We start from the raw sequence: 27,820 nt of genomic DNA on the forward strand, positions 1-27,820 counted from the left end.
GATACACTACTCTTTCTCCTGAAATCCCCTGTTACAAACCTTGCTGCTTTCCTCTGCACACCATCTAGTTCTTTTTTTAGGTATTCATGGTGAGGATCCCAAACACTGTTTGCATGTTCCAATAATGGACGAACCATACTTAAGTAACTTTTTTCTTTTAATTCTTTGTTGCATCCTTTAAGTAGTCTCATTATGACATGTAACGATCTGTATGCTTTCCCAACAATGTCATCAACATGACCCTTCCAGTGCAGATTACTTTCAAATCTCACACCTAAGTATTTGCACTTGCCATCTTTTGGGATAACTACCTCAGGCATAGATATCAAGGATAATTAAATAACTACCTCATCCAAAGTATATTCAAATTCAGTTTTAAAGCTCCTGTTTGTAAATGTTGTAACAGTTGATATGCCTCCATTAATCTTCATATTATTTTCTTCAACCCATTCTTGGATACTGTCAAGGTCCCTTTGTAATTCTGAACAATCCTCAATGTTATTTATTTCCCTATAAACAATTATGTCATCTGTATACAATCTTATTTTCGATGTTATATTGTTCCCTAAATCATTTGCGTATATTAAGAAAAGTAACGGACCGATTATACTACCCTGTGCAATTCCCTTCCAGACTTTCTCTTCCTGTGATATATTATTTCCTACTTTGACTTTCTGAACCCTTGAATTTAGAAATGTTCTTATCCAACGTATAACCCTTACATCCAATCCTATTCCCTCCAATTTCTTTAATAATATTCCATGTTCCACTCTATCAAAGGCTTTGGAAAGATCTATGGCTATGCAATCTAACTGGCCTCCTGAATCTAACTGATCTGATATGTCCTGCTGAAATCCTACCAGTTGTGCCTCACAAGAAAATTTCTTTCTAAATCCATACTGGCTCCTCATGAAACAATTTTTATCATCACATATCCCTCTGATGTAATTTGTTATTAAACTCTCCAGTATTTTACAAACTATACTGGTCAGGCTGATTGGTCTGTAGTTCTCTGGTTTCCTTTTATCACCCTTTCCTTTATAAATTGGTATTATTATAGATTCCTTCCATTCCTTTGGTATGACACTATTATTTATGACATAGTCAAAGAGAAATTTTAAATAAGGCACTATATACCACCCCATTGTCTTTAATACCTCCCCAGTAATTTGATCACTTCCTGCTGCTTTTTCTTGCTGAAGCAGTTGGATTTCTCTGAAAATATCTTCATTTGTGAAAGAAGCTTCTTGTTTCCCTTTGTGTCTCTCCCTCTCTATCTTCTGTTACGGTTTCCAAGTCCTGACAATCTTCTACTGAATCTCGGAATTCCCTACTAAAGAGGTTTGCTTTCTCAGTATCTGTTAAATAGTGTTCACCCCCTTCTCCCACCATTGTAGGAATTTGGATTCCTTTTCCTTTTTGATTCCTAATATATGAATACAGCTTTTTCCATTTCCCTTTGTGGTCATTACCCTCTTGAAGAATGCCATTCATATAATTCTCTTTTGCTTCCTTTTTCACTCTATTCAGTTCCCTCATTAGCTGTTTTCTACTTTCTCTACTCTCCCTACTTTCTTTGATTTTCCTGTTTATTATTCTACATTTTCTTTTTAATTTTCTTATTTCACTTGTGTAATAAACAGGGTCTGAGGTCATTTTACCCTTCTTAACAGGTACAAATCTCTTCTCTCCTTCCCAAATGATTCCTTTAAATTTAGCCCAAAGTGTATCCACATTATTCCCTTCACTTATCCAACAACTGAATTGTGATTTAAGGTAAGTCCCAAATTCATCAACTTTAGTTTTTCTGTATAATTTCTTGTCTTTTGTGACCCTCTTATTAAGCCTTTTTGGTACAAGTCCTACATCCATTATTACAGCCTTATGGTCACCTATTCCTTCAATTACCTCAGTTTTATCAACAATTTCCCATGGTTTAACCAAGAATACATCTAGCAAGTTATTGAGACGAGTTGGTTCTTGTACTACTTGTGTAAATCCTCCCTCCCAAATTAACTTATTTGCCAGTTTCTGTTCATGGGCTTCACTTGCAGCTCCATTCCATTCAACTTCAGGCAAGTTTAGATCTCCCCCAATTATTACCGTATCATTATTGTTTTTATGAGTATAATCCATTATTTTCTCAAATATTTCCATGTCTCTTTCCTCTCTTCCAGGCCTATATGTTCCTATAATTCCCACCTCCTTCATATTATCACAAACTAATTTTATCCCTAATATTTCATCCCTTTCATCAGTAAACCATTCATGCGAACAATAAGTTTCCTTCACCAGAATAAATACCCCTCCTCCCTTTTTTATCTCCTCGGTCTCTACGGTAGACTGTATACCCTTCTGGAAATACTTCTGTATTACCCACCCCTTCTCTCAACCACGATTCCACTCCTATCACCACATCCGTCTCATAAGATTCCATCAATGTACCGAATTTTAATTGTTTATTTACTACACTCTGACAGTTTACCAAGAGCAATCTCAGACCTCCTTCCTCCCTAAAACTTGACTGTTGCAATTGGGTAACGTTTGACTCATGAGTTGAGAACTTCCCTGGAACCCAGATCCTTGTACATAGATCTTGATTTAAGGGTCTGGGTTTTCTGGCAAGTTTCCCTGTATGTGCCAGTTTAGTGGTATGGGTTTTGTTAAGTACAGATTAGTTTGCAAATCTCTGTTGATAATTGTAGCAATTTGTCTACAGAGAGTTGCTTTTCCATTACCATTTAGATGTAACCCATGCCTAGTGAACATTTGCCTGCCAAGACCTAAAGTATCTACTACATAGACATTTCTAAAACTCTTACTTAATCTCTTGATTTTTATATTTACATCATGTACAGCTTTGTTCACACATGAGTCCTCTAAAAGGTCAAACCTGGGTGGCACATTTACTACAATTACTTTTGAGTCAGGTAGTTTAGAAATCTTACCTCTGAGAGTCGTAATTAATTCCTCACCTTCATTTGCAGCAATGTCCCTTGTACCACTCACAATCACCACATAATTGTCCTTCTCTAACACAGGATCACAACTTGAAAGGACGTCTTCAGTTTTGGCACCTGGTTTTATTAGTCCTAAAACCTCAGTCTCTGGATTCTGCAGCTCATCCTTGAAGCCTTCTGCCATACCCCGCCCTTGACTGTCTGCGTAGAGATGAATCTTTGGCGATCTTGACTTTCGGTTGGTTTTCTTCTGTAGCTTACCTCCACTGGATTTAAAATTATTTGGAAAACTTGGTGTGTCTTCTTCTGGAACTTGCTGCAAAAACTGAAATCTATTTTGGCACTGCAAAGAGTTTTTTCCCGGTTTTAAGTTGTTCGTAGTTTCTCTCATATGTTTAACATTAGGCCTAAAATGACCACGCGTCACTTCCGTCCACGGCGATCTTTCATCTCCAATGTCTTCTTTATCTTCCAGTTTCTTTATTCTGTCCTTTAAGCTTTCATTTTCATGTTTCAGAGCGCATAAGTCCTCTTGTAGCACTCCTAAAATCTTAATTATAGTTTCGTAAGTCTCTCTTTCTTGTTGTTCTGCCTCACTGTCAGTTTGTTTACACTCGGGACACAGCCACTCACTTTCTTCAATATCAGTCCTATTTACAATATTTGCACAGCGAAAATGGTACCATTCATCACACTTACGACACAGAATCCCATTTTTAACTACTCTTCTGCATTTGCCACATTTTTCACTGCATCTTACACCATTATCTACTACGGATATCACAGGCTCACACACAGTAGTCGCCACACACACCTTCCTGGCCCAAGAGACAAGTTTTGACACAAAAAATGATTTTTCCAGCGCTACACATCAAACTGGGAATCATGAAGCAGTTTGTTAAGGCCTTGGACAAAAGTAGCCCCTGTTTCAAGTACATTGCAAGCAAATTTCCACATTTATCTGATGCAAAATTCGAGGAAGGCATTTTTAATGGACCACAAATTAGAAAGCTTCTGAAAGACAAAAACTTTGAACAGACGATGAATGTGGTGGAACACGCTGCGTGGAATTCAATAAGAGACGTCATAACAAAGTTCCTAGGAAATGTAAGGGATGAACAATACAAAACAATAGTGAAAAAGATGTTGGATGATATGAGAGAGTTGGGGTGTAGAATGAGTCTGAAATTGCACTTCCTTCATTCTCATCTCTATCACTTTCCGGAAAATTTTGGGGCTGTTAGTGAAGAGATGCGAGAGAGGTTCTACCAGGACATCAAGGAGGCAGAAAGAATGTACCAGGTGAGGTGGGATGAACCATTGATGGCCGACTACAGTTGGTGTTTGAAAAGAGAAGACAAACTTGATGCAGTCAGACGCTGGGCAGCCAAGCGTTCATTCCAAGGGGACATCTAGGACTGTTAACGTTTATTTTGTTCACATTTATGAATTCATAAAGCTACTGAATAAAAGTTACACTTTTCACTTGTAAATCATGTTTAATTGTCAACATAAATTGCTTTCATTGCCTCAGAGTTATTTGTTTATGTGTTTTATGTAAATCAGTATTATATTACAATAAATGCTAAATACTTCATTGTAATTTTATACACAATAATTATTCATTGTATATAATAATTCAAGACAATATTCAATCAAAATATATATAATAATACAAAAAATTATAAATATTTTCAAAATTATCAACTTTTTTTGTACTTTTTATATACAATATTCAGGTCTATCTCTTATATCGATATACCTATTGCGAGAAAATGTGACGAGATACGTAGAAACGGACAACGGATTCGTGTTCAGTGACCCAAAATTAGTTAAGGGACACTGGGACTGAAATTTCCAAATTCTATATGAACTGAGGTACAGCTTTGAAATTTTATATGCTTATGAATAGTCATAATATAAACCACTGTGGGAAATTTGAGCATTGCAAGTTGATGAATTCTTGAGATATTAATTATTTTGTACATTTTCATGTGCAAATTATTCTATATTTATAAAGGTCTGCTGCATTAAACCAATCAAGATAGTGTAACTTTTAGGTAATATTCTATTGCACTAAAACAATTGGAAGAAACCTACGGATTCAGCTTTGAATTGCATTAATGAGTATGAAGAAATAATTTTTTTTATATCCAAGTTTTATTCTACAAAAAATCTTCAATTTTTTAAGTTTGAAAATTTTTTGCAGCCAGATCAAAAGTGCAATCCTAAAATCAATCCGCAGGTTTATAGTTATTCCAATGAAGATAATACATGCACATTTTGAAAGCAATATCATAAGATTTATGATGCATGTAACATTTTGAATGCCTGAAAAAGTGAATCAGAGAAAAAAGCCATTTTCTAAAATAATGGACAATTTACAAGGTTTCAGGCTACCAAAGACATTAGAACTGTCCTGCAGCATAAGGGACACCCTCCTTCTTCTGTTTTGCAGCCTCCTTCGTTTTGGTCAGTTTCACCTTCCGTTGACATGTCTTTCGCTTCTCCATTTATGACCGCAGACTTTCATACTTCCTGCGACTGTCACATCTTTTAAGTGTGTTACGGAGTTTTGTGGATTTGCAGAGGTGAAAGAAGGTGCGGGTTGGAATAGGTCTCAAGTACAGAAGCACGAAAGATGAATTAAAATTTTAACAAGGTTATATTTTCAAAACTTAACAATGGTAGCATAGAATTTTGAGCATACAACAAATAACAACAAGTTAAATCAGGTACACAATTTAGAGAATATTTAACCGGTTCCCACTAGGGGAAATAACAAAGACAATCAGGTATACAGCCGCTGTACCGAAAACCAGTTAAGTGATTTTTACCTATATTGGACTACGGCCCGAATTCATTAACTCTTGAGCTCTCAGCTCACAATCACAAAAGCTACAGGGTAGAAAACCTCTAAGTACATGGAGCACTTGCTCCTAATTACAATGTTACAGAAAAGAGCAGAACCGCTCTCAATATTACCAGCCTATCAAAGGCTAAAACCTTCAGTTCAGACTGCCCTCAAGGCACACTAAGAAACAGGGGTATTTGATACCCAACCTACAGGGCCTTTACATGAGGAAAACAAAACATCAGGTTACATTACTGGCCCATAATACAAGATTGAATGGAGGCGATAACTTGCACTCCTACACAAAGGTTTTGTCTAAAACCTATGTGGCGCTAGGTCGATGATACAGGGGCTAATCCCAATCTATGGAGGTGACTAGTTGGCAAATAAGTTTAAGACTTTACGAAGGAAGAGAAAAACGGTTACGAAAACATAGTCACCTCAAATTCAAAATGAAGGGGAGTTCGAGAGTGTGAAGCACTCTCTATCCCCGCTTTACAGATTAGTAATTTGTAGATAGACAGAAAAGAATTTACATTTTAAAAGGGTAGGTTACATACTAAAGGTTTCGAACCCTCCCCGAGAGTTAAACTGCTGAGCTAGCAAGAAATGAAGATGTTAACAGGCCATTACCTTGTAGATGAACTACTGCTTGGAGAAAGAGGCGCTTCCCGCCCCCTGCTATATATTCCCACACTGAGAAAGATATTACTGAAGTGGCCTGGAGACAAGAAAATCAGCGGTTTTTATACCCTTGTGGAAAATTCGAGACCTTTCAAGAATGAATAGGCACACTCCTTCAACTTTATTGGTAGACTAGGAATTACACATGGAAACCTGAGGAAGAAAGCTATGATTGGAGGAAAATTAATTACAGAAATTACTGATTGGTTAAATTCAAAACTGGCGGAAAGAGAAGGGTTATACTGCCAACCCAAAAAATGAATGAAAGAAATTTAACAAAGAACAAACTTATGAATACCAAATTTGTCAAAAAAACAGTTCCTTCACTTCGCACTAGGGTGCATAATTATAGTTCTTAAGTAGTGCCATCTAGAAGAGAATGTCCACACTTCTTGCTACAGAGCAAACAAATACAAATCGAAATAGACATAGTTCAGAACACTTCAAAATTTACAATAGAGACATCTTCCGAGAAACCATTGAGTTAATATAGTTTGTTAAAGTTCAGGCTTCCTCCTGTAGAGGGATTTCAACTGGCGCAATCTTTGAATTCGTGGCGTGGAGGTGTACTGCCTGGTACAAAGTGCTTGTGCTGTGACATGAGATACTGAAGTTTGTGTTATTCCTGATTTCAACTCTCTTGTTGCACTACACCCCATGTTGAATTCTGCTACAGCATTACAAACAGAAATGTCAAGTCTCCTCCATGAAATAAAAATCTCTTTTGGGCAATTCCTCCAGATAACAGAATGCAGAGACTCATTCTGATTTTGAGTAGAACACCGGATGCATCTGGATAGTAGCTCATCTGATGCCAGCCTTTCATAAACAGGCATAATCTTTACAACTAAAGGTTCTGAAAGCTTTACAGTCATTTTGTCATGGCTCTGTGAGGTTTTACCTGCTGTGGTACTTGATTATAAAAGCACCAAGACTCAGAACCTTAGGACACTTCCCGTGCTGGGCCTTACTGTCAGTTGACATGTAGTGGCATACACTGCTTTCTTCATATCTGCAATATTAGTTATGTTCTGTACTATTGCATTCCTATAATAATTTGTAAGTTTTGTTATCGTGGCATTAGTAAGACCACCTGTCTGACCACCAAGTTGTACACATTTCAGCTTCCAAGTCTGTACCACCTGTCGCAAGCCTGTTCCCCTTCTCTTTGCTACATGGTTGACACATTCCTCCACTAGAAAGCAGCACAATGCAGACCGACAGATGTAGGAGGCCTTTTTGAATTATTCCTATGAAATGAAATAAAGAAATCTGATTGAATACACCACTAATGTGCACTGATCGTGAGTCGAAAGAAAGTGGGCGTTTAAAGGACTGCATGCCAGGCATTTAAAAGCTATGCTAGAGCTTTAAAAATTGCAGAATTCAGGTAAAACACTGCTATCTGATCCGCAGGGGTTAGGGGTGTATTAATATGGAAAAAAACAAAAATCAATATTTTTCATATATTTTGCCAAAATTTCAGTCCCAGTGTCCCTTAAGATCACCTATTACACCTCATTCTACAAAATAAAATGTTTAAAAATGCTGGGTTGTGTTATTATTATTATTATTATTATTATTATTATTATTATTATTATTATTATTATTATTATTATTATTATTATTATTATTATTAGTAATATATAACTATGAAGTGTTTACATCCATTTAGTATTATTATTATTATTATTACATCATATGTACATACGATATGATTGCGCTGTTTGTGAGGTTATGTCATGAAACATGTGTTGTACATAAATATTCATATGAGTTCACTTAATGTAAGTACTTGTAAATTAATATTATATAATTTATTCTTACCTGTATGTATAATTTATAATCCATAATTGTGAAAAACGCTGTAACTTCCAGAATGGTACAGGTAGACGTGAACGATGCAGAATATTCTGTACATTATAATCTATGTATCAGACACTCTTGAATTTTTGAGAAAGTAATGTAGCTTTCCAGAAGCCTGGCCAGGCACATATATAAGGAAGTGGTCTTGATATTAACGACGAGTTATTGTTCAACAGGAGTTTCACTGGTGAACACGTGTTGTGGTTAACTGACATGCTGATGTAAGCAGTCAGTAGTCAACTGTTTCAACTGTGTTTCAAGGTTCTATCTCCACATGCAACGATTGACATTTTTTTTTAATGGCAGTTTGTGATGTGAGTGTTTTGTTGTGACAGCAGTGATTGAGGTTATGTGTGTTGAATTTGTAAATAGATGTGAATAAAAATTGTACCAACTGACAGCATCTCATGTGCATCTTTGTGTATACGTTAGCGTCAGCGCTACCGTTTCCTAGTCTGTACACTCCAAAGACATCAAGTTGCCTTCTGGGAGGTGCCTTCCGGAATGCTACTGGAAAATATTCTGAAACATAACCTGAAATGATGTGCCATGTCTAGAAAGAAAATGGTAGACCAGTGAAAAGTTCCCATTTACAGTGCGCAAAGTGCAAACGTGGGCCCCGTCCAATATGTTTGGAGTTTCACAAGTGTTAAAAGTGGTAGTGACTGAAGAAGTGTAAATACATAAAAAATTTCTTGTAGATACTGTTAATAATATTCAATAAATACTAGACAGAAAATTCCATTTTTTCTTTTTACGTCTACCAGTACGCATCTTACGACATCCTGCCACACCATTCTTAGGTGAGTTCCTGAATATTTTAGGTAACTTTAGAGGTCTGAACTTGAAAAGTATATTCTGTTCTAATTTGAGTTATAGGGTTTAAAATTTGGAGAATTATGGTTCATCTTATTTAGCCTTTAGTTTTAAAGTGGGTTGAATTCATAGAGTACCCCGTATAAAAACGCATGGCACTAGGAGGGTTAAAAATAGCAACAATAGCACATTGAACAGTTCATCAGTTTCAGCACATTTACACATACTGTACCGGGAACACCGCTACGACAGAAGTCCGAAGTATGTTTGTTGAACTTCGCGCGAGATGGAAGGCAGGCAGCCCGCCGAACGCAGTGACGTACCCAGCGAGTGACGTGGCCGCCGTAAGCCAGCTACCCGCTACCATATATGGTAATGTTCCAGCTCATCCTCAAAAGTACATTTCGAGCTACTTTATCGCTATTTTGACACTGCCATCTTAAAAGCCCTTACAATGGACATCATCTGTTAAGATTTCAAGAAAATCCACTGAGTATTATAGAAGTTATAAGGGTAGATAGTACCCGAGTTCTAGACACTTCCATGCGAACGTGTATAAAAGGAGGACCACCCGACCTACGAATTCAGTGTCTGTCACTCCGCCGTCTCTGTGACACGGGTGACAAGAGAAGTATTGTGTGTGTCGAACTTCTAGTTGACAGTCTGCGAAATACAAGTATTTCGGTATTTTCTCTAAGTGTTGTATCGGGACTTTATCATATTCTTGAAGTGCCTGAATGGGACTTTGTTTTCTGCGAGCATCGTATTGGAAGTTTGTCATATTGACACATTGGAACTTTGTTCTTTTTCGTGTGTCGTGATTAGACTTTGATATTTTGTTAAAGTGCCATATAAGAACTCTGTTATTTTCTGAAGCGTCTCATTGGAACTTAGTTATTTTCGCCAAGTGTCGCGACAAGACTTTATTATTTTCTTAAGGTGACATACTGGAACATTGTCATCGGAATTTTATTTTCTTCGAATGTCGTGTTGGGACTTTAATATTTTGGCACATTGGAACTTTGTTATTTCTACACATTGGAACTTTGTTTTTTTTTTAAGTGCCACATAGGGACTTACTTATTCGACGACGATTGGAAGGACTTTGAATTTTCACGAGTGTTGTGTACCGCATTGAACTTACGTTTCAAACTTATTCGAACTTGTATTTTTTAAAATCAATTTCTGGAACATTGAAACTTTCCGAGCGTGTAGGATGAACTTGTGTCCTACCAACATAAACTTTCGTGTGAATGATGTGACTTGTTTTTTTCAAGTGCCTCATTGAAGTTACGCCTTGTAAAGACTATGAAACTTAGGGGACATTCAACATTACGTTGAATTGTGAAATATGCAATACTTTCCAAGTGCTGCACAGGGACTTATGTTTTGATTCTTAAAGACTGTGACAATTCAGAATACGCATATCGCGTTCCCAGAAAGCATAGAACTTTCCAGTATTTTGAGTGATCCATAATTTATGAAGTCAGACTTTTTCTTTCAAATATTATTTTCTTTAATGGCTATTCACTTCGTCTATTGACGGAACAGGACAGTTTCCGAGTGCTACTTATTCAGTGCATTGCCAACATGTTTTAAATCTTCAGAACTATGCGTTTAGGACTGCAGTGACAGTCATCCTCTAGAACATTCTGACTTACAGTGAGCTTGCATTATGAACTTGCATTTCTACCAGTACTTGTTCTTCGAGTGATTATTCCAGAACGTTTTGATTTAATATCTAGAGTGCAGTAACCATAATTAAAAGGTCATATCTGTTCAGACAGTGCCCTGAAAGTGTGGAGTGCCGTACATGAAATTCAAGTGTGGATTACGTCTCGAATCGAACCCAGGAACGTGTGCCAATCTTCGGGACATTGCAGAACGTCGAGACTTCCAGAATGTCGAGACATTTCCAGAACCTCCAGACATTCCAGAACTCCTCATCCGAGCAGGTGTGGTCCCTGCTCAGTCGATGTCCAGCACCATCCCAGGACTTGGAGGTACCAACCAGCCACGACACTTCCACGCTGCTGTACGAAGGTGATATGAACTTGCTTCTGTTGATCAATAAACTCAATTTATCAAAATAATCTCTCAAATTGATAACTATACCTCTCTCTGTACCAGCTCCAATGATAAAGCCACTCCCTAGGTTAAGAATCATGCTCTTTAATTTAATGTCAAGCGCCTTAAAGATATGAACACATTTTTACGGGTACAATACACATCCATTTATTGTGCATAATAATAATAATAATAATAAAATTAATAATAATAATAATAATAATAATAATAATAATAATAATAATAATAATAATAATAATAATAATAATAATAATAATAATAATAATAATAATAACAATAATTTCACACATTAATATACTTTCTTTAGGGGTTACCTTCATGGAAGAACTTAAGTTTGGGAGAGAAAAATTGAAATAAACTAGGAAGTTGGTTGTAAATAATTTGATCTAATTGCTGTTCTAAAAGATAAAAATGATATGGTAGATTGTTACATGAACCAAAAACTACTTTGTGCAAAAGTAAATTTATAACTTGATCATCTGTTTACAAGTATACATGGCTTTCACTCAAATGCTGACACAGACTACAGTCATTAGGATAATTATTGAGGTAGATCAATAAATTGATGTCTCTTTTCTCTTCCTATTTTGCAGGTGAACCACTCCCCCAGTTTTCATACTGATGCACAAATTGACAAGGAAATTAAGGAATGTCTATTAATGGATACATTTGAAATCCTTAACTTTTGTCATCCTGATAAGAAGAAAATTTTGGTAGAAGATCGCAGAAAAGTGAGAGAAAGACTGTTACAGGGTCTTCCTAAAGATTCCAGGTGAGTTCCTACTATTTCCTCTCCATTATTATCTAAGGAATTGCATATCTAAGAAAGAATTAAATATATGGAAAAGGGATAGCAAAGTCATCTCCATACAGGCCATGAAAGCCCTGGGAAGGGTGGAAAGTAAAGGCTTCCACTCTCCGTATCTTCTACACTTGGTGCAATAAAGTGGTTAGCTCTATGCCCGGCCGCCTTTGCCCCAGGAATTAACCTGGTACTCATTTTTTGTGTAGGCTGAGTGAACCTCAGGGTCGTGCACCTCCAAAAGTGGAAATCTCGCTTCTTACATTTTTCGACCTCCCCACATCCTTCCAGGCAAACCGAGCAGAATTTTACAGCCTTGGGCCAGGCAGCCTATATGAAAAAGAGATAAGACATCATTAGAACTAGTAAATTGGGGACCTAGAAATTCTTGAAAACTGACCAATTACAGTATCTCGCTATCCAATACAAGAAATATAAAAAGGTAATATTATTATATTGTACCCATGTGGGAAGGGCTATCTCATCATGATTTGATACAATTTATATGAATTGATAGAATATTGGAAGACTGAAATACATATTATAAGGCTGGGGCTTGCTGGTGAAATATTACCACATCTGCAAGAATATTCAGACAGACCTGGAGCCAGGGACATTAAACGTACAATAGCAGTGGACAATTTCCCTGGTACAAAGCCTGGCTAGTTAAGATGTTATCTTGACGGAAAGTACACAAAGTGTCTGCCCCCTTATTTATGATACTGGAAAAGGGAGAGCATTAACAGATAGGCTAATTGTTATCAGGAAGAGAAGACTGTTATTTCTGAATAAGGCAAGTTTGCACTACGACACAGATTCTCAGAAGTGTTGAAACACATTTTCCTAGCCTACGGGCATGTAGTCGTCAGGTTGGCGATGGGAACATTTAAAAGACCCGCTTTAGTTTATGGCCAGTGACAAAATTCTGGTACCGGGCGAGTTGGCCGAGTGGTTAGGAGCGCACAGCTGTGGGCTTGCATCCGGGAGATAGTGGGCTTGAACCCCACTGTCCGCAGCTCTAAAAATGGTTTTCCGTGGTTTCCCATTTTCACACCAGGCAAATGTTGGGACTGTACCTTAATTAAGGCCACGACTGCTTCCTTGCCACTCGCGGGCCTTTCCTATCCCATCGTTGCCATAAGACCTATCTGTGTCGGTGTGACGTAAAGCAAAATTTCTAAAAAAATAAATTTAAAAATTCTGATAACTTTTGGATCTACCCCAGGTGTGACAGCTTTGAATCAGCAAATATGAAATCCAGCTATCTTTGAAATTAATAACAAATAAAATATTCAAACTGCAGTATTTCAAATGTGGGAATTTTAGAAGATCATCGCCATGATGATTGACAATAAGTTTCATAAATTAAGGTATCAATTTCTAGGAATCGACCCCAACTGGATTGCTATTGGTCAGAACTATACCATGCCAGCAGCAACACTCAAAATGCGCGAAACGTGGAGGACGGATATCCATTGATATCTTATTAACCTATGATCGAATTTGGATATGATTACAACATGTGAGAGTACATTATCAGACCATTCTGTGGTAAAATTTTAACATTCAAGTCCGCTTATAAATACCGATTTAAGAAAACTACCTCCTCTCTTAGGGTTGACCTCTGATGAATAGGAAGAATTGGCCAAGCAAGTATAAATAAGAGTGACTTGAGTGACTAGACACACAACAGGTGGACAGAGTTGTAGGTCAAACTTCTGCTGCTCCATACAAATTTATCCACCCAGTACTTAAGCTGGTTATAGTAAACTCAAATATGATTAGTCATATTTGTGATCTAAACAGTGATCAGTTCAGTTTAACTTTACGATGATTCTTATATCATTGGAAGTCAGTGAGAATAATATCAATTATCGGCAGTTGACGGTAACAGTTGTAAGAAGGCATTGTGCCTAGCATGCACTTGGAATATTTCACATGGGACGGGAGACTTCATCACATGTGGAGGAAACTGAGTCAGCGAAACGAACACTAGACGGCCTAGATAACATTTCAGAAGTGCCGTATTTGACAATCGCAAGCCGCGCCAGGTCGCGTGATACGATACTTCGTCATTAGTATCAGCAGTTCCTAGTGCGGGCAGGAACTAAGAAAGTGTTAGTGAAAGAGCAGATGGTTTTAGGCACCTGTGAATCAAAATAATGTATAACTTCTGGTAGAAAATTTAGTTTAAGATTGTTTAAATAATAAGTGCACAGGATTAATTGAGCTCCATTTCTTAAACGGCCAAAATGATGGCAGTGTAAGGCGGATGAGGGCCTGTGGACTTTTATTCGTCCAACACAGGAATTTTACACAGTGATGAGTACCATGATTTGTTTAATTATGTGGGAATGTTATCGGGGTGAGTTGGGGAATTAAGTAGATTAATAATGGTTACCTAATGTAAAACATGGACCGTTTCTCGGTTCCATGATTTATTTAACATAAGATGGAGGGACATAATTAGATTAAGTGTTAACAGGGGGTAGATGTATTAATTAATGCTTGTTTTTGTACATGAAGTTAAAATGGTTTATATCATTTAATTAATGTTTGTTTGTTAGGCATAAATTTGATTTGGGTTAATTTAATTTGTTTATTATTTGTTTCGGAGAGTCTTATTCAAACCCAGTTTATACTAAATGAATTTCTCGCCGGGCTGAGTGGCTCAGACGGTTAAGGCGCTGGCCTTCTAACCCCAACTTGGCAGGTTCGATCCTGGCTCAGTCCGGTGGTATTTGAAGGTGCTCAAATACGACAGCCCCGTGTCTGTAGATTTACTGGCACGTAAAAGAACTCCTGCGGGACTAAATTCCGGCACCTCGGCGTCTCCGAAGACCTTAAAAGTAGTTAGTGGGACGTAAAGCACATAACATTATTATTATTATTTAAATGAATTTCTCGACCTCATTGGTCTTTGTTATACTTTAATATTAGGAACTAGGTATGTTATGATAAATCCAGAGATGTGAAAGTGCCATTGTACTTAAATATGTGATTTACATACAGAAGATCGAATGATAATAATAAAAATACCAAAATGCTGAGATTTTGCCAGTTGTTTTAAATGGATTAAATTATCAGGAGTAAAAATGCAATATTAATATGTAAACAGTGTTAAAATTTGAGCCTTAAATGGATAAAATAACTAAGATGACTATGAGTTACTAATGACATACCAAATTTCTAATTGGGTTCCAAATAATGTGTTAATAAAAATTGAATTAATTAATGAATGCTAAATAACGGTCTAAACTTATTGTTAAAATTGCAGTTCTAATTAATTAAATAAGTGTCTAAATTATATTGTGCTAATAACGGTTTGGTAGAAACCTCCGTGGCTCAGGTGGCAGTGCACCGGCCTTTCTCCGCTGGGTTCCGTAGTTCAAATCCTGTTTGCTCCATGTGAGATTTGTGCTGGACAAAGTGGAGGCGGGACAGGTTTTTCTCTGGGTACTCCGGTTTTCCCCATCGTCTTTCATTCAAGCAACACTCTCCAGTATCATTTCATTTCAACTGTCAGTCATTAATCATTGCCCCAGAAGAGTGCAACAGGCTATGGCAACCGGCACAATTCCTATCCTCACTGCTAAATGGGGGGGGCCATTCATTCCATTCTTGACCCGGTCAGATGTCTGGAAACAGGCTGTGGATTTTCATTTTCAATAGTGGTTTGGGACCACGTAATAATTACATATACGTAATAGTTAAAATTTAGGGGAATGTAAATTTACACCCTGATGTTCATTCGTGGAGACTAACCTCAGATAACTAATCAAGCATAAATTGGGCAAAGAGGAATAACAGGGATCGTACTACATCGTCGATAATCAGTCATGAACTCCGCAAATGATATTTGAGTAATGTTACCCTGATGTATGAGGATAGAGAGATGTCCGTATCAGGGGTATTAAGGAGTAATCTATGAGGAAATATATGTAATGAAGCTAGGATAAGATATAATAGAATTACGAATGGAACTCCCCTGTAAACCGTGTGTCCTTGCCATGGTTGGGAGGCTTACGTGTCCCCATGAAGCAGATAGCCGAGCTGCAGGTGCAACCATATCGGATGGGTATCTGTTGAGAGACCAGACTAAGGAATGGTTCATCGAAAGGGGGGTAGCAGCCTTTCGGTAGTTGCAAGGGCGGCAGTCTAGATGATTGACTGATACGGCCTTGTAATAACACTCAACATGGCTTAGCTGTGTTGATACTGCTGCACGGCTGAAAGCAACGGGAAGCTACAGTTGTAACTACCTCCTGAGGACATACAGTTCTCTCTGTATAAATGATGTACTGATGATGGCTTCCTCCCGGGTAAAATATTCCCGAGGTAAACTAGTCCCCCATTCAGATCTCTGGGTGGGGACTACACAAGAGGGGGCGATCGTCAGGAAAATGGATACTGACATTCTGCGAGTCGGAACACGGAATGTTAGAAGTTTGAATCATTATGGTAGGTTAGAGAAACTGAAAAGGGAGATGGATAGACTAAAGTTAGATGTAGTTGGTTTAAGTGAAGTACGTTGGCAGGAAGAACAGGATTTTTGGTCTGGCGACTACTGAATTATCAACACAAAATCAAACAGGGGAAATGCAGGAGTTAGATTAATAATGAATAAGAAAATAGGGCAGCAGGTAAGCTACTACGACCAGCACGGTGAAAGAATTATTATCGTCAAGATAGACACCAAACCAATGCCTGCCACAATCTTGAGATGGAAGATTTAATACAATATGTAAAAGGTGATGAGAATCGAATTATGGGAGACTGGAATGCAGTGGTAGGCCAAGGAAGAGAAGGTAATTCAGTAGAAGAATTTGGATTGGGACAAAGGAACGAAAGAGGAAGTCGGCTGGTTGAATTCTGCACTGATAATAATTTAGTCCATGCCAATACTCGGTGCAAACACTACAAACGACGGCTGTATATGTGGACGAGACCTGGAGACACTGGAAGGTATCAAATAGACTTCATCATGATTAGGCAGAGATTCAGAAACGAGGTCTTGGATTACAAAACTTTCCCAGGAACAGATGTGGACTCTGACCACAACTTGTTGGTCATGAAATGCCATCTGAAGCTGAAGAAATTGAAGAAAGGAAAGAATGCAAATAGATGGGATCTAGACAAGTTGAAGGAAAAGAGTATGAGGGATTATTTCAAAGAACATGTTGCACAAGGGCTAAATGAAAAGGCTGAAGGAAACACAATAGAGGAAGAGTTGACAGTCATGAAAAATCAAGTCAGTAGGGCTGCTGAAGAAATGTTAGGAAGGAAGAAAAGATCAACTAAGAATCAGTGGGTAACTCGGGATATACTAGTCCTGATTGATGAACGATGAAATGCTAGAAATGAAGAGGGCAGAAAAGAATACAGGTGATTAAAGAATCAAGTGGATAGAAAGTGCAAGGTAGCTAAGGAAGAATGGCTGAAGGAGAAGTACAAGGATGTCGATGGATGGTCCTGGTAAAGGTAGATGCTGCATACAGGAAAATCGCGGAAACCTTTGGAGAAAGGAAATCTAGGTGTATGAATATTAAGAGCTCAGATGGAAAGCCACTTCTAGGGAAAGAAGACAAAGCAGAAAGATGGCAGGAGCGTATCCAACAGTTGTGCATCAAGGTAAAGATGTAGATAATTTGAGGCTGTTGATGCTGATGAAATAGGAGACCCAATTTTGAGGTCAGAGTTTGACCGTTGCCTACGAGATACGCAAGGCCGGGAAATACAGCACACTAGACTCGTCCCGAGATACTTCCGGCAAGTGCCACTAGAGTTCTCTTTACTGATCTGTCTCGCCTGCTCATTGCAACACATTCGAATATGAAAACTATAAAAATTCATTAAAACTAGTAATTTCAGAACGCAGTAAACAGATATGAGATCAAGGATAGACCAAGAGGTTTCACTTATTTTTTACAACGTATTTCTTACAATATGCTCAAACGAAATAATTAATTCACGAAAGAAGCAGAGAAAACTGATAGCGAGTTTGTCACTTCTTACCGATTCCTTTAATTGTGCCTCAGAGTATCCAATAAGCGAACCGAGATTGCGCTCATAAATAACTTTGGGTTTAATCGCCCTTTCACCAATTATCAGCGATCCAGTCTTTTCCTCCGCACATCTGATATTTTGACATTCGTATTGAAGCTGCTGTTTGGTGAGCGATGTTATGCCCGTTATGCAAATATTTAGCATTGTTTCACTGTATTTCTGTCCGACTCGTTGGCTGAATGGTCAGCGTACTGGCCTTCGGTTCAGAGGGTCCCGGGTTCGATTCCCGGCTGGGTCAGGGATTTGAACCTTAATTGGTTAATTCCATTGGCCCGGGGGCTGGGTGTTTGTGCTGTCCCCAACATCCCTGCAATTCACACACCACACATAACACTATCCTCCACCACAATAACACGCAGTGTCCTACAAAATGGCAGATGCCGCCCACCCTCATCGGAGGGTCTGCCTTACAAGGGCTGCACTCGGCTAGAAATAGCCACACAAAATTTAAAAAAAACGTATTTCTCTTTTTTCTCCCTGTAAAATTAAATTTGTATTCGCCTCTGTGGTGTAGTGGTTAGTGTGATGAGCTGTCACCCCCGGAGGTCCAGGTTTGATTCCCGGCCCTGCCACGAAATTTGAAAAGTGGTACGAGGGCTGGGATAGGGTCCACTCAGCCTCGGGAGGTCAACTGAGTAGAGGTGGGTTCGATTTCCACCTCACCCATCCTCAAAGTGGTTTTCCGTGGTTTCCCACTTCTCCTCCAGGCAAATGCCAGGATAGTACCTAACTTAAGGCCACGGCCGCTTCCTTCCCTCTTCTCTGCCTGTCCTTTCCAATCTTCCCATCCACAAGGCCCCTGTTCAGCATAGCAGGTGAGGCTGCCTGGGCGAGGTAATGGTCATCCTCCCCAGCTGTATCCCCCGACCCAAAGTCTGGTGCTCCAGGACATTACCCTTGAGGCAGTAAAGGTGGGGGATCCCTCCCTGAGTCCGAGGTAAAAACCGACCCTGGAGGGTAAAGGATGAAGAAAGAAGAAGAAAATTAAATTCGTTCTAACAGGAATAAAGCTCCTAAATGACCAATTTTAGCATGCTTTTCAATTTGGTTTGGTTTTTGGGTCAAGTTCAGATACCGTAAAACTTTTTTTTTTCTGATTTCATTACCCGTATCCTACTTCTCAATTTACAGATTGTTTTCTGTAATCTGGTATTTAGTTTCCTCATCCGTATATTTTTAGATTTAACAGAGATACTCGTAGACTTTCCTTGATATAGATACGAGACATGTACTCCTTTTTCGTTTGTGGCTGAACTATTGTGTTCTTATTTTGCCCAGGGCATCCATCGGCAATTAATCTCAAAGTGTATGTTGCTCATGTCTGTATGGCACAAACAGTGGTAAAGAGCTGAACATATTTCATTTGAACCCTTCTTACTTTCATGTTCCAGCCAAGTGTACACGAAGACATTATTAGTGGTTAACCTTGATTTAGATAAACCTACTACAATGGCAAAATTGTATAGGTATACTTGCCTACTGTAATAGACACTCTGATCTGGTATTTTTGGCAAGGGTAAATTCTTTTGGCAGTCAAAGGACATTGTCAGAAAGTTGTCTTGCTTTTCCTTCAGCAGCGAATAGAAACTGTTTGCTTTAAGGTTATGAAGTCTCTTTTGACCCGTAAGTTGAGCTTTCTTAACAAAACACTTTTCAGTTTTGATCTGCTTCAAAAGTCTGAGGCACATCGAACAAACATCCATTTTTTGGAGAATCCAATCCAATGTTAAATTTTTTATTAATATGATGGTCGAGTCATAAGTCATGGCAACTTTTTTTTTCTTGTGAACAGGGCACAACACAGAAAATCTAAGATATGCATTTGGAAATATAGGGCAGGTACTTATGCATAGTGCCTGAAGACAAATTCTGACTTCAGGAGATTCTCATAGGAAAGTGACAGAACACAATCCATTGGTAAACATTGTTTTATTATGGTATAGCCAGCAAATACACAAGACTACATACAAAGGACAAGTCTCCACTGGTTAGAGACCTTCAAAATAATCTACTTCGTACATCTTTGTCCATGGACACTGGACGGCCTGGGCGAGGCAAATCGGTAGTTGATACTCTACCCCGTTTGAACGTCTCCACCCATCTCGCCACTGTTAAATAGGGCATGGAATGCACATCTAATGCTTCCCACAGCTCTGTATGGCATTGACGTGCATTTCTACCGCAGAGAACTGCCATTTTAATATACAATCGTTGCTCCTGCTTGTTGACTTCCATTTTGTGACGCTCTCACTCACACACTGAACTCGGAGGCATGCTTGGACCCACACTGTTGTTTACATACACCATCTAGTAGTATCATACGCAAGTACATAGCGTACGTTTCCAAATGCATATCTTAGATTTTCCGTGTTGTCTCCTGTTCGCGAGAAAAAAGTAGTTGCTGTGAGTTATGACTCAACCTACGTATGTTCGTAAAAAGAAGACTGCGTGACTCACTTTTCAGGAGTAACCACAGAATTGTAATGCCGCCACATCTTTCTAATGTTGAGAGTCACAGGTAAATACACGCAACAGCTTTTCTCTCTGCTGTAATGTGACTCAGTTGGAACATACCTTTTTATATGAGCAATTACTTCCTGCCGTTTGGGCTTATTCTTCATCAACTGGCGATCACCCCCTCTTCTCTTCTTAGCAATATCTCCAGTCTTGTGGTGATGACATGTGATGTTCTGCACTCTTGCTTTTGAAACACAAAAAATGTTCAAAAATGTTTCAGGCATACTTTCACTTTCACTGACACACCTGGTACTTTTCTTTCGTACAAAATAAGAGATTGTCTGTCCTCTGTTGATTTGTCTTTCTCCCCTGCAACGGGATCTTGAAGGCATCTTCACACCTGCCAACCTTTCCTATTTTTACTTCTTCCTATTTTTGACCAATATAACCTCCAGTACGGCCAATACTTTCCCCCTAGTATAAATTCTTATGTGCTTGTGTAATTTACGAAACCTCATTTTCAAGAGTATTTATTTGATGCTTTATTTCGCAAGTGTTTCATCCTTCGCCTTCAGGTATCGTGTTTCCCGCTCACCACAGCAGCGTTTAAGCTTCATACAGCTGGCGATTTGGGACGGCAATCATCCTGCAAGCAAGAGAGACTAGTGCGCGCTAGCGACTCAATTAATCAGGACGAAAAAATGAGTTCCTTATTGTGTTGTTCGCGCGTTGTTGACATGGTTTCTGTTCGTAGTTTCGTCGGAGTTGTAGGCCACGTATTTTTTCTTGCGTTTCTATGCTTTCCCCCTCTGTCAAAGTCGTATGTTAATAATGTATGGGATATATTGAATTGTTTTTTTTTGTGTTAGTTTCGCGTATTTCAGTGCATAATTTTAATGAGTTGAAAGTTTTTAAGAGGATTTTGTCGGTGCCAGTTTCTCTTCTCGTTATGCCCAAAAAATAAAACAAACATTATCTCCAAGTGTTCAGAGATATCTATAAATTTCTGTTCATTTTACCGTCTGAAAAAGGAAACTACCATATTTTCTTGCATAATTAACACTCTTGCATAATTTATGCATCCCAATCTTTTGAGGCCCAAAGTGGAGAAAAAGAAATATTCACGTATTTGACGCACCCACCACTTCGAACATCCATCACCCAGCTCCGGATGCATTTCAAAATAAAGATGTCAACTACTCAGGTAGCGGCCTTCCTACTGCAAAAACGGGCATTCCAAATACTGGGCAATGTATTGTTATTAGCTGGCAGGAAATCCCACTGCACTAGTGCAGTGAGAGAATCAGCCCAGAAGTGACTACTAATGACGCTCTGTTCCAGTCTGATACAAATATATTTTACAAGGGTTTCGGGTACGGGACATTCTGTGATCTCAAAATTGTTAGTCCACAGTATTCAAGTAATACTGCATCATACAAACTTGCGGTTATCAGTTATGCCGAAACATACGGGATTAGGGCAGCGGGCAGCGGGCAGCAGGTATTCAGTGTCCAAATGCAACGTGCGATACCGCGGTAACAGAAGTGCACTTCAAGCAACCACCAAATCTCGCAAAGCATTTTTCGGACCAAAAAGCGACAAGTTTCCGCAAGTAGAGGAGGATCTGCTTAAATATATGATTTTGTTATGCGACGTTGGATAAGCCGTTTCGGACAAAATGCCGTATTTTAAAGAATGAGAAATAGCCGCTGCATGTAGAATCAGTGTCTGGGATTTGAAGGTTAGCCGAGGCTTGATTAATTATGTGAAGAGAAATGGACTTACCGGGCGAGTTGGCCGTGCGCGTAGAGGCGCGCGGCTGTGAGCTTGCATCCGGGAGATAGTAGGTTCGAATCCCACTATCAGCAGCCCTGAAGATGGTTTTCCGTGGTTTCCCATTTTCACACTAGGCAAATGCTGGGGCTGTACCTTAATTAAGGCCACGGCCGCTTCCTTCCAACTCCTAGGCCTTTCCTATCCCATCGTCACCATAAGACCTATCTGTGTCGGTGCGACGTAAAGCCCATAGCAAAAAAAAAAAAAAAAGAAAGAAATGGATTTTCTCTTCGACAAAGAACAACATTATGCCAAAAAATGACGAATTATTTTCACCATTTTCATCACTTTGTGATTGAGAAACGTAAAGTGATCTCCCAAATAGGAACCGCAGGTCAGACACCAATCACTTTCCATATGCCACTAAGTCGAACAGTCTATAAGAAAGGAACCCATCAAGTGTTATCGTGTGCACTACCGGAAGTGAAAAACAATCCTTGCTGTAACAGCTGATGGCAAAAAGCTTGCACCTTACATTGTTCTAAAATGATAAACAATGCCTAAAGCAAAATTTCCGAGTGATCCAAGAAAAAGCGTGGATGGATACGAACGGTTTGGGGTAATCTAGCAGGGTCCCTCGTCATGTTCGTCAGTTTTCTTTTTTTGTCGGTACCAGTATGTCATTGTTATGACATTACATGAATTGTACTCTTATTAGTTCATGTTTATTTCACTTCATGTCATATTGTCAGCTCGTAACGGAAAGAATATTTTCCAGTGTCGGTACTTCAAACCCACGTCTAACTTATCTGATGTGTCCTTATTTGAATTTTCAGAAAAAATCTCACACCGGAATTTTACGCCAAATGACGATAACCGCAAATGAGTTGAACCAGTTGTGTTTATATTATATTTGATGTATCTTTTAAATGTAAATGAATTGTAATTAATTTTTTAAAACCTGAATTACTTGAATAATTTACACATCCGAAGTTTTCTTTTGTATTTTTCGTCAAAAAGGTGCGTTAATTACATGAGAAAATATGGTATTATGCATTTTATTGCATGTGTCAGTGTGACATAAATATTATTAATCGTATGTGTCATACATGAGAATGATTAGATACATTTTCTTGTAACCATTTTTATGTTTTCTTAGTTCAAGATTTTAAATTTAATGGTCAATTCACATTGTAACTGTAGATATATGTGCCTTTTATCCTGACCTTTTTTCACCTAGACTATGGTGGGATATATGTGATGAAATCCAAGAATTTAAAAATCTTCCTATTTTTAGTTTCTAAAAGTTGGCAGGTATGCATCTTGATACTCATGTATTTCAGAAGGAAATTATCTTCGTAAATTTTATCACACTTTACATAAAAGCTGGTATGAAAAGACTTAATATCTGTCATTTTCAGGCTAGCACAGTCCCATCTGGTTCGATGACCACATTTCGGATACTCTGGAAGTCCTTTTGACGAATATCTGAAATCGCACATATAAACAAATACTTGTTATTCATAGATCAATATTAAGTCAAGTCATTGATAATAGTCAACACACGTATTTATTACTTTCACACAAATACGATTAATAGGGTATACATTTTTTCTTAACACCTTGAAATGTTATTCTTATGCTCAGATTTCCACCATTTACTGCATGATGTAAAGACAAAATACGTACCTCTTCAATTTTGCCATTCTTCGTTTCCACTGGTCTTCACGGCGTACCCGCTTCCTAGAATGGTCAGGTTGTCTTTCTTTCTGTCATGCCTTGATTATGTTCCATAATTTATTTTGGTGAAAAATGTGTATAACTTTCAGAATAAACTGTAAGAGACCACACAAGTACAATGTTTACATGCTTGCGGTAGCCATCTTGCATTACAGTCACATGACTCCAGCCTTCAATGCTATTTGTCAAAAGGATCAAGGCAAGTTTTTCACCTAACTTACTGATGGACATGGACAGTTTTGAATCTAACCACACTTTTTGTGAGCTGTTTTCCATAGGACATGGAGAGCCTTGAGCATAAACAGCATTTCAAGCATATGTAAAATGTCATGTTCTACTATCCAGAGTGCCAACTCACTTTTTAAAGTGGACATGGACAGTTGCGCATCTAGAAAACTCAAATATACTATTGTAGTGGAAAGGAAATTCTATATAGTTGTGTATAAAGAAAACAATGTAAAAAATATTGAAGGTACGGTATCCATGGAAATTAATGGCTTTAAAAATGAAGGTTAAAAGGCACTTGAAGATATGAATTAAGTTTAAAAAAATGTATTCTTTGTATTAAAATGGTGGAATGAATTCTCATCTAATGTTGATATAAAGAAAGGAAAAATAAATTAGAAAAATGTAGGAAATATTGATGAAATTTAAGGAATGTAATATATTACATGAAAAGAATGAAAGAAAGAAAAGAAATAAGTCATCTTATGTAAACAAGTGTTGGACGTGTAGTAAACAAATGTACTAGGAAGTGATACTACCGTTATAATGGATAAAACTGATTACATAAATAAAACAAGTAATTTCTTTTCTGATACTTCCTTTTCCATAGTCAAAAACAATTCAACCCAGAAAATTCAGAGATTACTAAAACAAACCTTAAAGAACACCCCTTTCCTATTCACAGATCAAGAAAAAATTAAATTAATCAGCATAATTTCCAAGTTTCCCTACTGCTAAAGTTCTTCCTAAAATACATAAAGCTAATGTACCCACTTGTCCTATAATTAGTTTTAGGCCAAGTCCTTTATATAAAATTTCACAATTCAAAAATTTCTCAGAAAGAATTATCATTTTATGTCCAACAAATCCATCAAAAACACTTCAGATCTAATTAATAAATTAAGTAATATCAATATCCAACCTTATCACTCACTTCATTCTTTTGATATCATTAATATGTACCCTAGTATACAAATATCCAAACTCTACCCCATTATTGAAAATAACTTAAATCAACTCTGTCATTTAAGTAAATTATAAATTATAAATTATAAATTATAAATTATAAATTATAAATTATAAATTATAAATTATAAATTATAAATTATAAATTATAAATTATAAATTATAAATTATAAATTATAAATCTAAGATTTCATTTTGGTTTTGAAATTATTTCTGGATAACAGTTTCTTCACTTTTAATAATGTCATCTATAAACAAAAAGGTTTGACCATGGGCTCACCAGCTTCAGGCATCTGGCTGAAATTGGTTAGATTTCATGGAACACAATATTGAAAATAACCAAAATGTTAACAATATCCTCTTTTTGGTTAGATATGTCGATGAGGTCGTTATTTTAAATGAAAACATTTCTAGTGCGGAGTCCACTCTTCTAAATCTTAATAATATTGACCCCCAAATTAAATTTACACTTGAATCCATACTAGAACAAACAGTTAACTATTCAGACCTAAACATCACTAGAAACCCAACCTCTTTAGGTTATAAAATCTTCAGGAAACCTATTCAAACTAGTTCCACAATCCGTCATGATTCAACTCACCTAATAACCCACAAATGGGCCACTTACAATAGTTAAGTTCATAGAGCTTTCACTGTTCCGATGACCAAACAAGATCTAAAAAGTTAATTAATACCATTTACTTCATTGCAAAATCAAATGGATACAACAATTTTTTCCTTGATAGAATTATTAATAAATATAGACATCACCCTTCAACTACTTTAATAAAAGATAAACCAAATACTTTAATACACCAATACCGGACAGCTGTATCTCAACAGCATTGAGCGGAGTGCGAACAGCAATGGGGGTGACATCTTGCATGTTGGTGTGAACTGCATACTTGTCTATGCTACAGTTGAGAGTAATGCACTGCACTCATTGGAAATATTTTTATTAAAGTAAATGAATAATCATAATTAAGAATGAAATTTTAAAATACGAAATGGCTCCTTCATAAACCTCCAAACGAGCATTACTCCCATTAATACCAATATAAATGGTCCGTTATTGGACATTATAAATTTTCCAGCTAACTCATTCCTGGTTGCCAGCGTTTCGCCCTCGTGTGCTAGGCTGGGCTCATCAGTTGGTACCTAGCACACCTACCAAGACGCTGGCTAGTGCATACCGTGGAGGCCACTGCGTAGACTAATTGTAGCCACCGGCAGTGCCAATGCACTATGAGAGACTTTGTCTCATTATCAAAAATTGATGCTTGCTTGGCCATCAGATGATATAGATGTTGATTCCCATAGGGAATCTGAAATATTTGTTCCAAATGAGTAAATTTATAATACCAATATAAATGGTTATTGGACATTATAAATTTTCCAGCTAACTCATTCCTGGTTGCCAGCGTTTCGCCCTCGAGGGCAACCAGGAATGAGTTAGCTGCAAAATTTATAATGTCCAATAACGGACCATTTATATTGGTATTATAAATTTACTCATTCGGAACAAATATTTCAGATTCCTTATGGGAATCAACATCTTACTCCCGTTAGCCGTGCCTTTCGCTATGTCTTAAAAATTATAAAGCAGAATTTGTTTGAGGATCCACCCAGCCTCTGGGGGAAATATTTAACAACTACTCTCTTCTCTTCTTTCTAGTTTTTTCTTAATTACCTAGTGCAGAATTTTTTATGGACTTAGCCTAGTTTTCTGGCCGGATGCCTTTCCTAACAGCAATCATATGTGAAGGGATATATTTACTATTGCGTGTTTCTGTGGTTGTTTTTCGTATGATGTGTTGCATGTACTTGAAGATATGTAAGAATACAAACACAGACACGTAGCCCTTGCTCTATTAACACTAATCAGTAGGGAAATGGAGGAGTTCCAACACTCCGAAGAATGAAAGTATCTTAAAAAGGAGAGGGAGCACGAAGCGCTAACCATTCAGCCAAAGCACCAGAAGGGGCAGATAACTTAACAACATCCATGACTTATTAAGATTTTGGGAAAGATAAGCTGTAATTAAGAAACAGGAGTTTTGGTCCATTATTGTGACTTCTTCTTCTTATTCTTCTTCTTCTTCTTCTTCTTTAGGGCCAATCTTCTCGAACTCTACAAGGAAACTTTTGCTGTAGTTTGAATGTTCTGTTTTACCTCTGAAGACAGAAATACGTAATATATATATATATATAAAACACATATTGGGTTATGTGAGTGAACTACGATGTTCCTGACAAGGAAGAAGTGTTCAGAATTTCCTAAAGTCTCTTTCACCAATTTATGCATGAAGAATTACCATACAAACGTATTAAATTAGTTGGACTGGTGCTCAAGCCTATGCCAATAATACACTGAAATAATTTTCCTATGCCGGGCGAATGGTTCAGGTGGTTGATGCGATAGTCTTCCGATCCAAATTTGGCAGGTTCGATCCTGGCTCAGTCTGGTGTTATTTGAAGATGCTCAAATACGTCAGCCTCGTATAGGTACATTTACTGGCA

At 37.7% G+C, this 27,820-nt stretch overlaps 1 protein-coding gene across 1 annotated transcript in view; it reads left to right on the top strand.

The window, feature by feature from the left end:
* The window catches only part of LOC136879866 (tubulin polyglutamylase ttll6), a 651,223-nt gene that overhangs the window by 475,881 nt on the left and 147,522 nt on the right, over positions 1-27,820 (top strand). The window contains exon 10 of the mRNA XM_067153263.2: positions 11,862-12,040. Within this exon, the coding sequence (XP_067009364.2) occupies positions 11,862-12,040 (179 nt within the window). The remainder of the gene's footprint in view (positions 1-11,861; positions 12,041-27,820) is intronic.

This window comes from Anabrus simplex, chromosome 1 (assembly GCF_040414725.1).
Source record: "Anabrus simplex isolate iqAnaSimp1 chromosome 1, ASM4041472v1, whole genome shotgun sequence".
In the NCBI taxonomy this organism is placed as follows: Eukaryota; Metazoa; Arthropoda; class Insecta; order Orthoptera; family Tettigoniidae; genus Anabrus; species Anabrus simplex.